Source organism: Clavelina lepadiformis, chromosome 5 (assembly GCF_947623445.1).
Source record: "Clavelina lepadiformis chromosome 5, kaClaLepa1.1, whole genome shotgun sequence".
NCBI lineage: Eukaryota > Metazoa > Chordata > Ascidiacea > Aplousobranchia > Clavelinidae > Clavelina > Clavelina lepadiformis.
This window is the reverse complement of record NC_135244.1, coordinates 20,861,110-20,873,445: the sequence shown is the minus strand read 5'-3', so window position 1 is coordinate 20,873,445 and position 12,336 is coordinate 20,861,110. Positions and strand designations below refer to the sequence as shown.

The window sequence follows — 12,336 nt, the reverse complement described above, 5'->3', positions numbered from 1 at the left end:
TGCAGTGTACCGGGTAGTAGCTCGAGTAATAAGTTGTTTTTGTTGTTTCAAATGATGTATACTTTAAACTACAGCTGGTGTTATAATAGCTATTTGATTTAAAAAATAGCAGCCGTTTGAATATCGACAGATAATAAAATGAAGGTGCACAAAAGCAAGTATGAAAACACAAATGAGTTATATTCCAGGATTATCAGGCATGCACACAAATCATGATCCTTAAAACAAAATACAATTAAAGGCAAATGAAGAAATGAATAAACAGTATTGGACAACACTTAACAATCTATTTACTATGATGTCAACTTAACCTCCGAAGCAGTTTTTTAATGGCTATAATTTTGAAGTAGTTACCCATAAAGTTGTGTACTTTGTTGACTTATTTTAAATATGAAGATTTTGCTGTCAGAAGATATATTTGATTTGACAAGCTGTTACTTACCATGGTCCAATATAAAAGACAGCATCGTATACCATTGAGGTCAAAATGACCCTAATCAAGTATGCATACCAGGTAAACATAACAAAAAGCAGCTCTATTGTGGATATATTTGGAAAAATTTGTTATAAAAGTACCCAGAGTTATGTAATCACCACAACTAAAAATAAGTGAAAAAAAAATTACAAGCAGAGATTTTTTCCTCCACCACTGGAATTGATTAATGAGGTGCAGAGCAGGGAAATGGGTCGGTAGCTTGTGGTTCCTTTTTCCTCCTTTCTTGGTTTGAGCACCACGACCGCATAAGAGGATTCATTTTAAATGCTTTGATTTTTGTAATAGATTGATCGACTCAATCTGAGTGGGAATAAATTTGGTGATGCTGGAGTTCCATTTATTATGTCTTGCCTTGATAAGATCGAAAAACTTTACATGACTGATTGCAACATCACTGGAGAAGGAGTTCGTGTATTAACAGAACATATAAAAAATTGTTCAAATCTTGTAAGATTGGTTATTTTTATGGTAAATATGACTGTAGGCAACATCCTTACCACCAGGGTGTTACATGTAATTTTATTTGCACTAAGCATTGTGAAATACTGCAGTAAATTAAAACAATAAATGAGTTATTTATGAATAATTTTTAGCGTTTTATTAACTTCTGATTTGTTTCAATGTACAGCCAAAAGTATTGGAATTCAATTATGATAAGATGAATCTATCAAACGTGTTACGTTGTGGCTTAGACCAGCTTGGCAATGGCAACTGCAGCAACCTTGGCCTGACACCGGTTGGAGTGGAAGCATTAGCTGCCGCTATCAATAAGCTACCTCAACCGGTTTGTCATTTTGCATAAATTTTGTTTAAGGCTGAAAGTTTCTTAAGCTAACATTTGCTTGCAATTCGTTTGCGTTGCTGAATCATTTATCTGATGTCTTTTTGTCATGCATTGTCTCTGGTCTTTTGGTAGCTTTAAAAAATGTTGTTAGGTTTTCAAACTGGGCCTTGATCATGTTAAAGTGTCATTCCAGGACTGGTTCTTTATCACACAGATTTTATATGCAGTAGCTTGCCATGAGGTTCAAACATTTAATTACTTGCAGCTCTAGAGTTAAGTTGTGTCTGTCATCTCAGTCTATTGGGCTGAAATTTTAGACAATGCAATTTGTTGACGTGACTTTGAAATTTTACTTCATCTCTTTTCTGAGAACCGTTAAACGTAAAATCACCTTATTTCTGCTTCCTCGCTCCTCGCTTACTCAATTTACATTTTCTGCGTTCCTTCCTCATAAACCTCGCACTTTTGCTTTGCTTCACTCTGCTTACCATTTCGGCTGGGTTCAGTCAGAGCTTAAAACCATTTATCTCGTGATGCAAAAAGGAAATAAAGTCACTTCATAACAGATGCGTGCCCACGAGGAGTGCGCAAACCCACAAGCGGAAACTTTCCATAACATCATTTTAAACTGCTGACTAAAATTTCAAAATTCTCCAAGACTACAGCGAATCGTAATCTCCAAACTACCAGGGTTCAGGAGTTTCTATTCGAACTTTTATTCGTCTCGTTATTTATAGGCCGTTGACCCCGTTCCCCGTTCTTGTGTTGACTTTGCCGTTGTCATTGTTTGTTTGCCATTTTGTTGGCGGAAAAAGTTCGTCGTTGTCTTGTCTTTTTGTACGTTTGCCGCTTTTCGCAGCCCTCGTCTCTTTTGTTGTGTTTCTCTCATTTCCGTTTTTCATTTGCCTTTAAAACATGGACTCCAAAAATGTTTCCCGATTGTACGAAGACCTACAGGCATCCCACGCCTGCGCTAAGGCATTTATGATTAAGAAAGAGGGAGCCTCTCCGCGTGTTGAAGTCAAAATCAATGGCATTTACCAGAAATCGCTTGACGCTTATTTGTCACAGGGTGAGATCGCTGACGGGAATCTCCAACAGACAAGAATATGAGACCACTCATCGGGAGTTCACTGAACGCTTGGCAGCGGTCTCTGATGTATCTGATTGCAAGCCTACGTCCATCCACAGCGACGCAAGCAGCGTTCGCAGTAAGCAACTGCGCAGCAAAGTAAACTTGAGAGCGGTTCTTCAACACAGGCAGAATCACGACTTTTCTTAAACATGTATTGCAAACAGTAAGTGTTAAGTATTATGAATATTGCTATAGTATAGACTCCAGACGGTCAACGTTGCCTTCAGGAACTCCGCACTTGTAAAAACGCTCAATCACACAAATCCACACGCACAAGAAACCAACTGGACTTACTTATTGCAGCAGCTGACGTACAGAGTTTCTATCCCAGCATATTCATAAATTTCGTCAAAATCAGTTGCAGCCTTCAAGTCCAACCGCGTCGCAATCTACAACACGGCTGCAAGAACCTACGAGATCCCGAGTGCATTTTTGCAACAGCCATTCTCAAGATCGCTCCTAAAAAAGAGCGATTTCGTGCCCACCTCTGCCTACAATACAATACACCATGTAACCTACCTATAATACACCTGCCTACGCACATCGTTTGTTCGAAACAGACAAGGTGCCCCGGAGAGAACTGGACAATACGCGGATACAGGTCATTCCAGTTCGTTTGCTGCAGTCTGCTGGTCAGATCACGACGTCCAGAATCACGGCCTTTCTTGAACACGTATTGCAGACAGTAAATGTTATGTATTATGAATATTGCTATAGACGGTCAACGTTGCCTTCAGGAACTTCGCACTTGTAAAAAAGCTCAATCACACAAATCCACCCGCACAATAAACCAACAGGACTTACTTATTGCAGCAGCTGACGTACAGAGTTTCTATCCCAACGTATTCATAAATCTCGTCAAAATCAGTTAGCAAAGCTTTGATGGAATACAGCGGAACGCAAGTCCTATCTCACGACATTCACTATGTTTTGTTTAGATAATGTTATATTACCAAAACGACATGGTTTTATAAGCAACATAGTGGCGTTCTGTACCTTTTGCCAACATTGGATTTTATTACGTAATTTCACCGTTGCAGAACAGTTTTCAAAAAGCAGAGCTGTTAAAAAATTTATCGATGATATTATCTGGCTATCATACGACGAAGCAAATATCAGCAACATCAAAAATGCTTTACAAATAGGATTCGGTCAAAACCAACTAAGTTTGAGGTTACAGAAAATAAACATGGCGGTCGATGATTATCAAGACCTCGAGTTTTTAGACGTGCTCCATCACTCTTCAACACAGGCCAGCTGTAGCTTTATAGCGAAAGATTACGTCAAGCCCACTGCCTATGGCCGGCTATTCCTATACTGAAAGTACCACCATCCGGTTCATGTTTTCGAATTCGTGTTTTATGGAGAGGCAAAAATTCTGCAGGTTGAATGAAACCAACACAGATTTAACAGCTGCCCACCAAAGGCTAAAACAAAAGTGTTTGGCAAAGTGTTTCCTTTCCCAAGGAAACTCTTTCGACAAATCTTGTCATCAGACGAGAGTCTTTGGTCAGAAAAGAAAGATGATTTGTTTCCGCTCGCTTTGTTTTCATTGTTGTTTATTGGCAAAGCAGGTTTATATCACAAGTTATTACTTAATATTGAGTTTCGGTTTCGCACAATTGGACTTATTTTCTCACAAAAGTTTTCTCAAACTTTATTGCCTATTATAACTTTATCGACGTAGTGTGTGATCTACTTTTGCACGAAACGCGTAAGTTATATTTCTCGTTGGCTTCGTGCAGTGTGATATCACTTTAGCACTGTCACTGCCGTACTTTCCATACTTGATTTATGATCGTAGCAATAGTCATCAAAAAACGGTTATAAGGTCACTGTACAAGTGTTGTTTTTTTGCAATTGTGGTTTCAAAAATCGACAATGTGGGCCAAGAGCTGAGTGCAGATATCTCACGCATTTCCATTGCATTTACATACAGAGTATACAGAGATAAAAAAGCCAATTATAAATGTTTTGTGTGCATAAAATATACACGAACAGTAAGTTGTGTAATAATGCAACTTACACAAATGTTTGCAGCAACAGCCCCTATTCACTATAATTACGTAATTTTCGGAATTATTGTCAATTTCGTGCAACACTAATTGCGTGAATTTATAGTTTCACAGCAGTTCAAAAAACTGAAAAATTTTTTTTACCGTTTGTGTCCATTTTGTGTGTTCGCAGCGTTGTTTGTGCAACAAAAATAAGCGACCAACTAATAACCTTCAAAAAGGAGTGCGCTCGTAATTTCTTTCCTACGTTGAGAAAAGAGCGTCACCCTCTGTTTACAATACAATACACACACCGTATAACCTACCTATACTATACCTGCCTACGCACATCCTTTGGTCCAAACACACAAGATGTCCCAGGGAGAACTGGACAACACGCCGATACAGGTCATTCCAGTTCGTTTGCTGCAATCTACTGGTCATTCACGACGTCCAGAATCACGGCCTTTCTTGAACACATATTGCAGCCAATAAGTGTTAAATACTGGAAAAGCAAAATGAATGACTAGTGTAAACACAGTCAACATTATCTTCAGGAAATCTGCACTTGTAAAAAAGCTCAACCACACAAATCCACCCGCACAAGAAACCAACAGGACTTACTTATTGTAGCAGCTGACGTACAGAGTTTCTATCCCAACATATTCATATATCTCGTCAAAAATCAGTTAGCAAAGCTTTGATGGAATACAACGGAACGCAAGTCCTATCTCACGACATTAATTATGTTTTGTTTAGACAATGTTATATTACAACACTGACATGGGTTTATAAGCAACACGTTGGCGTCATTACAGGCAACAACCGTTCTGTATCTTTGGCCAACATTGGATTGCGTTACGTAATTTCACTATTGCAGAAAAGTTTTCTAAAAGCACAGCTGTTCAAGAGATTTATCGATGATATTATCTGGCTATCATACGACGAGGCAAATATCAACAACATCGAAAATGCTTTACAAATAGGATTCGGTCAAAACCGTTTTGATTTGAGGTTCCAAAAACTAAAGATGACGGTAGATAATAATCAAAACCTCGAGCTTTTTGACTTTTTGGACGTGCTTCATCATTCTTCAACACAGGCCAGCTGTAGCTTTATAGCGAAAGATTACGTCAAGCCCATTGCCTACGCTCGGCAATTTTTACGCAGAAAGTCACACCATCCGGTTCATGATTTCAAATTCATATTTTATGGAGAGGGAAAAAGGCTCTGCAGGTTGAATGAAACCAACACAGATTTCACCGCTGCCACCAAAGGCTAAAACAAAAGTGTTTGACGTTTCCTTTCCCAAGGAAACTCTTTCAACAAATGTTTTCATGTAACGAGAGTAAATGGTCAGAAAAGAACGATGATCTGCTTCCGCTCGCTTTGTTTTCGTTGTTGTTTTTTGGCAAAGCAGCTTTATATCGCAAGTAATTACTTAATATTGAGTTTTGTTTTCGTACACTTGGGCATATTTTCTGACAAGGTTTTTCCCAAACTTTATTGCCTATCATAACTTTATCGACGTAGTGTGTGATCTAATTTTGCACGAAATGCGTAAGTTATATTTCTCGTTGGCTTCGTGCAGTGTGATATCAATTTAGCACTGTCACTGCCGTTCTTTCCATACTTGATTTATGATCATAGCAATAGTCATCAAAGAACGGTTATGAGGTCACTGTACAAGCGTTGTTGTTTGTTATTGCAATTTCGAAAAACAACAATGTTGATACTACCTCTAAATACCTAATGAACTACCTCTGCTGTTATTATAGAAACTACTTAGAATGTTCACAGCATTGTATTTATTTTGGTCATGGCATGTTTATGTATTTTTGTCTTGCGAATACTGTTGGGAACCAATTTTCATTTGTGTTGTAAATTTTTTGTGTTTCTAGGGATTTTGTAAATTACGACGTCATATCAACAATTTTATATTCCATAGCAAATCACCATTATCAAGCAATGTCGCTTTGACGTCAGACAACTTAAATGACCTGAAATATAATTCCTTGCTTTACATTCTACAGCATATTGTTTTACAGATGAAGAAGCTTTATCTTTGGGGCAATAATCTCGGTGATGATGGAGCATCTCATATTTCGACTTGTCTCAGCAAGATCGAGGAGCTTCATATTAGATGGTGCAAGATCAGTGCATCTGGAATAAAATCCATATCCGATGCTATCTCTAAGCTACCTGAACCGGTAAGTATGTAGAACTCTTGGTTGTTGGTTTACTGACTAAAACACGGACTCTATGTTTTTTGCAAATTTCATTATTTCAGAACAATCTGAACGTTCTAAACTTTGTGAAGCCTTGTGTTTCGTCATTACTTTGTGCTAAATTATTATCTGATGCCCGTTTCAGCTGCATCCTTACGTCACAATTTAAATTACAAATGAAATATAAAAGTAATTCCATTTCACATAAAGTGAGGATCGCGTTTTGTCACTGCCACGCACATAGCAGTTTCTAACGGAAGAAGTTATTCATGTTATTTTCACTGACACACTTTATACAACGTTTTTAGAAAAGGTGAAACGTGTAAATGTAAACCTGTCGCTGTACGACTATTCGTGTATCAAACACCAGCCATCAATCACGTTGTTTACGTTGTTTGTCTGTTGTTTAACCGCCATTAACGTCACAATGTTTGACAGCGAGGTCGACTGTGGTACCGGGTTCGCCTAATTTCTACTTCTATGCTTTAAATCTCTCCACCACCGAGCTGGATATTTTTATTATTTCAACACTGTAGTTATGTAGTAAATTAGCCTTCGATTTCAACTAGCGAACACACGTAAAGGCTCAGCTATATTTAACTGGTCGAGGACTTGCCTATATTACATCTTCATAATATAAATTGGTAAAATCGCAAGTACGTGAATGGTTTGTTAAAGATAATTCAGCCGATTTGCGATTAAGACTTTGCAACGTTTCGGATTATTTTTGAAGATGACCGGGACGCAAAAAATGCGAAATTCAAAAATTTATTTCTCCTTACTGGAAGAGTTTTGGGCTGAATGACTTATGGAAACGTTAATTACACAATTGTTACTTTATTTTAAGACCAACTTGTTTCAGCGTTGTAGTTGTGCTTTAAATTGACAAAGCTAAGTTGCAATTAGTTAATGTCATGGTCTTGCTGTGTATTACCGCCGATGGTAATATTGTCGAGATATACAAAAGTCCCGCGGCAGTTGTTGACTGATATAAGCTCGTCCTTTGTTCGTTGAAAACATGGAACTACGTTAGTTAGACTGAACGGCATTCGGCGAAACTGGTACAAATTAGTATCGGCTTGAAATGCGATAAAAATCTTATCGTTAGACGCCAATTCTACCTGGTGGTACGCACGTTTTAAGTCTAGCATACTGTATTGTAGATGGAGAATCGAGACACATCATGCGCTATGTCTTGTATTTTTGGCAGCGGATAACCGTCCAATAGCGTCAATTTGGTCATTGTTTGGCTGCAATCGAGACATAGTCGCTTCTTATAGTTTTGGTTCTTAGTTACCACCACTTGGGCTCGCCAAAGAGTTTTATTTTGTTCACACTTGTCATAAACGTGCAACGTGAATTAAATTACAACGCTGTGATGACAAGTCGGCTCCTTGCTGTCGGCTTGCAAAACAAGACGTTTATATCGAACCGCCATGACAAGGTTCTGACATGTTTAGTGTTCCATATTTTTTATTCCATTTTACTCTATAAATTTTGCGGAGCAAAAATGTGCGTGAAATTAGTCTCAAAGCAGCCATTTCTTTATTCACTACATATGTGTTGCACGTAACTGAGAATTTAATTACGTAATTTATGTACCACATGTTGGTAAGTAATTCCGTAATTTTTTCTGCTTTCGCTCGCTTTGTTTTCGTTGCTGTTTATTGGCAAAGCAGGTTTATATCACAAGTTATTACTTAATATTGAGTTTCGGTTTCGCACAATTGGACTTGTTTTCTGACAAGGTTTTTCCCAAACTTTTTTTGCCTATTATAACTTTATCGACGTAGTGTGTGATCTACTTTTGCACGAAACGCGTAAGTTATATTTCTCGTTGGCTTCGTGCAGTGTGATATCACTTCAGTAGTGTCACTGCCATACTTTCCATACTTGATTTATGATCGTAGCAATAGTCATCAAAGAACGGCTATGAGGTCACTGTACAAGCGTTGTTTTTTACTATTGTGGTTTCGAAAATCGACAATGTGGGCCAAGAGAAATGTTCCCTCTAAGCTGCGCGAATGCGCACTGCTGACACGGTCTCCGCGCACAGAAAATCTGTGCTGCGCACAAGAAAAAAATCTAACCTGAATTAAAAATAAAATAAAGGCATAATAATGGCCACAGTACGCACGTTGCACGTCTGATGTTGCTCACACTGGTCCAAGGGACCGCTCAGGGAGTTAGTGTGTTTGCTCAGACTCGTGAAAAATTAGAGGGAACATTGGCCAAGAGCTGAGTGCCGATATCTCACGCATTTCGATTGCGTTTACATACAGAGTACACAGAGATAAAAAAGCCAATTATCAATGTTTTGTGTGCATAAAATATACCCGAACAGTAAGTTGTGTAATAATGTAATTTACACAAACGTTTGCAGCAACAGCCACTATTCACTATAATTACGTAATTTTCGTGATTATTGTCAATGACGTGCAACACCTATTGCATGAATTTATAGTTTTGTAACAGTTCAAAAACCTAAAATTTTTTTTTACCGTTTGTCTCCATTTTGTGCGTTCGCAGCGTTGTTTGTGCAACAAAAATGAGTGCGCTCGTAGTTTCTTTCCTACGTTCAAAAAAGTACGTCTCCCTCTGCCTACAATACAATACACCATATAACCTTCCTATAATACACCTGCCCATGCACATCTTTTGTTCCAAACACACAAGATGTCCCAGGGAGAGCTGGACAATACGCCGATACAGGTCATTCCAGTTCGTTTGCTGCAATCTACTGGTCATTCACGACGTCCAGAATCACGGCCTTTCTTGAACACATATTGCAGCCAATAAGTGTTAAATACTGGAAAAGCAAAATAAATGACTATTGTAAACACAGTCAACATTATCTTCAGGAACTCGGTACTTGTAAAATAGCTCAATCGCACAAATCCACCCGCATAAGAAACCAACAGGACTTACTTATTGTAGCAGCTGACGTACAGAGTTTGTATCCCAACATAGGCCTATTCATAAATCTCGTCAAAATCAGTTAGCAAAGCTTTGATGGAATACAACGGAAGGCAAGTCCTATCTGACGACATTAAATATTTATGTTTTGTTTAGACAATGTTATATTACAACACTGACGTGGATTTTATAAGCGAAATGGTGGCATCATTACAGGCCAGAACCATTCTGTATTTTTGGCAACATTGGATTGCATTTCGTAATTTCACCTTTGCAGAAAAGTTTTGTAAAAGCAGAGCTGTTCAAAAGATTTATCGATGATATTATCTGGCCATCATACGACGAGGCAAATATCAACAACATCGAAAATGCTTTACAAATAGGATTCGGTCAAAACAGTTTTGATTTAAGGTCCCAAAAAATAAAGATGGCGGTAGATAATTTATAATCAAAACCTCGAGCTTTTTGACTTTTTGGACGTGCTTCATCATTCTTCAACACTGGCCAGCTGTAGCTTTATAGCGAAAGATTACATCAAGCCCATTGCCTAAGCCCGGCTATTCTTACGCGGAAAGTCCCACCATCCGGTTCATGTTTACAAATTCATATTTTATGGAGAGGGGAAAAAGCTCCGCAGGTTAAATGAAACCAACACAGATTTCGCCGCTGCTCTCCAAAGGCTAAACGAAAAGTGTTCCGCATTTCCTTTCCCAAGGAAACTATTTCAACAAATCTTTTCAAACGAGAGTAAATTGTCAGAATAGGACGATGACAAGAATGACGATGAAAAGCGTACATACTTACATAACGTTACCAGGGCCATAGGACAAGCTCGCACTCGACAGTTGACGAAACAAGAAAGGTCTCTTAAACCACTTGCCACCGTGACTTACAAGCGCCTTCGAACGTTGGGTAACATACGGATCAATTACCGTTAGTTGGCACATCAAACAGTTCAAATGAAATGGGAACACAGCCTTATCAAGCCACGCGGCAGAGGTTCTTAACCTTTTTATAGTCGTGGCCCACTTTAAATGCTGATCACCTAAGTTTTGGGCGACAAGAAAGGATATAAATTATTATTACTTAAATCATATAATTTGAATAAACAGCAATGCTAATTTGAACGTTACAAAATTGTCACCAACTAATTAAAACTGTTTCACCAACTTTATAATTTTCCAAATTTCTCTGTGGCCCACCGGTTAAGAACTCATGCCATACGGCCAATGTGCATTGTGTGGCAACTACGGAAAACACATAAACATGGATTATGAAAACGACATCTACCCCGTCACCAATGGAGTCATCCACCTTAATCAATTTCTTACTTGCCGAAATTACTGTATGTACGCTGCCACATGCCGCTTATGCAACGTCATTTACGTGGTCAAATGAAGAACAGTTTTACTTGCAGATGGAACGCGCATATGTGGCTTGGCAAAAGTGTCAGTAAAGAATACCAAGATGACAAGGCAACCCTGAGAACTCATTTGTGTGCCATCATAATAACTTTCTCATTAATAAACCTGAAATAGCAGAATGCTACAAGGTGACCTTCTTTGACAATGTCGAAGCTAATTGCGTGAGCTATTTACATGCTGACATAAACAAACAAGACACATTGATTGCTTCCCAAGATAAGATAACGATTACACCTCACCAATTTTTTACCATGCATGCCACTGATTAGCCGCTTCCGTTACTCATAGTACTAGTGGACTGTCTTTGTCACAGTGATAACGTGCTATTTGTCTGATAGTTAAGCTGTTCGCCCTGATTTAACTTTGTATTTAAGCATTTTACATTTTCCCGGTTTTAACATTTTTAGCTTTATAATTTTTATGCTTTACTCTCCTCTTGTAATTGTTTTTATATTTGTTATTTCTATGTTTCTTCATAGAGACGCTGAAGATGCCGTTTATGCGAATTATATATATCTAAGAACTAAAATAAATTAGTTGTCAGATCCATGAACTACCTCTGCTGTTATTATAGAAACTACTTAGAATGTTCACAGCATTGTATTTGTTTTGGTCATGGCATGTTTATGTATTTTGTCTTGCGAATACTCTTGGCAGTTATCTTGTCTTCATTTGTTTTGCAGAATGTTTTTGTTTCTAGACATTTTGTAAATTATGACGTCATAACAATAATTTTTTTTTTCAACAGCAAAACACCAATACCAAACATCATTGCTTTGATGTTGGACAACTCATATAATTGAAAATACAATTCCTTGCTCTTCATATACCGCATATTGTTTTACAGATGAAGAAGCTTTCTCTTTGGGGCAATAATCTCGGTGATGATGGAGCATCTCATATTTCGACTTGTCTCAACAAGATCGAGGAGCTTGATATTGGCAAATGCAATATCAGAGCATCTGGAATAAAATCCATATCCGATGCTATCTCTAAGCTACCTGAACCGGTAAGTATGTAGCACTCTTGGTTGTTGGTTTACTGACTAAGACACAGACTCTATGTTTTTTGCAAATTATTTTATTTCAGAACAATCTAAACGTTCTAAACTTTGTGAAGCCTTGTGTTTCGTCATTACTTTGTGCTAAATTATTATCTGATGCCCGTTTCAGCTGCATCCTTACGTCACAATTTAAATTACAAATGAAATATAAAAGTAATTCCATTTCACATAAAGTGAGGATCGCGTTTTGTCACTGCCACGCACATAGCAGTTTCTAACGGAAAAAGTTATTCATGTTATTTTCACTGACACACTTTATACAACGTTTTTAGAAAAGGTCAAACGTGTAAATGTAA

General features: G+C 38.0%; 1 protein-coding gene across 1 annotated transcript in view; it reads left to right on the top strand.

The window, feature by feature from the left end:
- LOC143460723 (uncharacterized) overlaps positions 1-12,336 on the top strand; it is a 157,310-nt gene that overhangs the window by 65,803 nt on the left and 79,171 nt on the right. The window contains exons 12-15 of the mRNA XM_076958331.1: positions 782-943; positions 1,125-1,280; positions 6,458-6,619; positions 11,825-11,986. Of these exons, the coding sequence (XP_076814446.1) occupies positions 782-943; positions 1,125-1,280; positions 6,458-6,619; positions 11,825-11,986 (642 nt within the window). The remainder of the gene's footprint in view (positions 1-781; positions 944-1,124; positions 1,281-6,457; positions 6,620-11,824; positions 11,987-12,336) is intronic.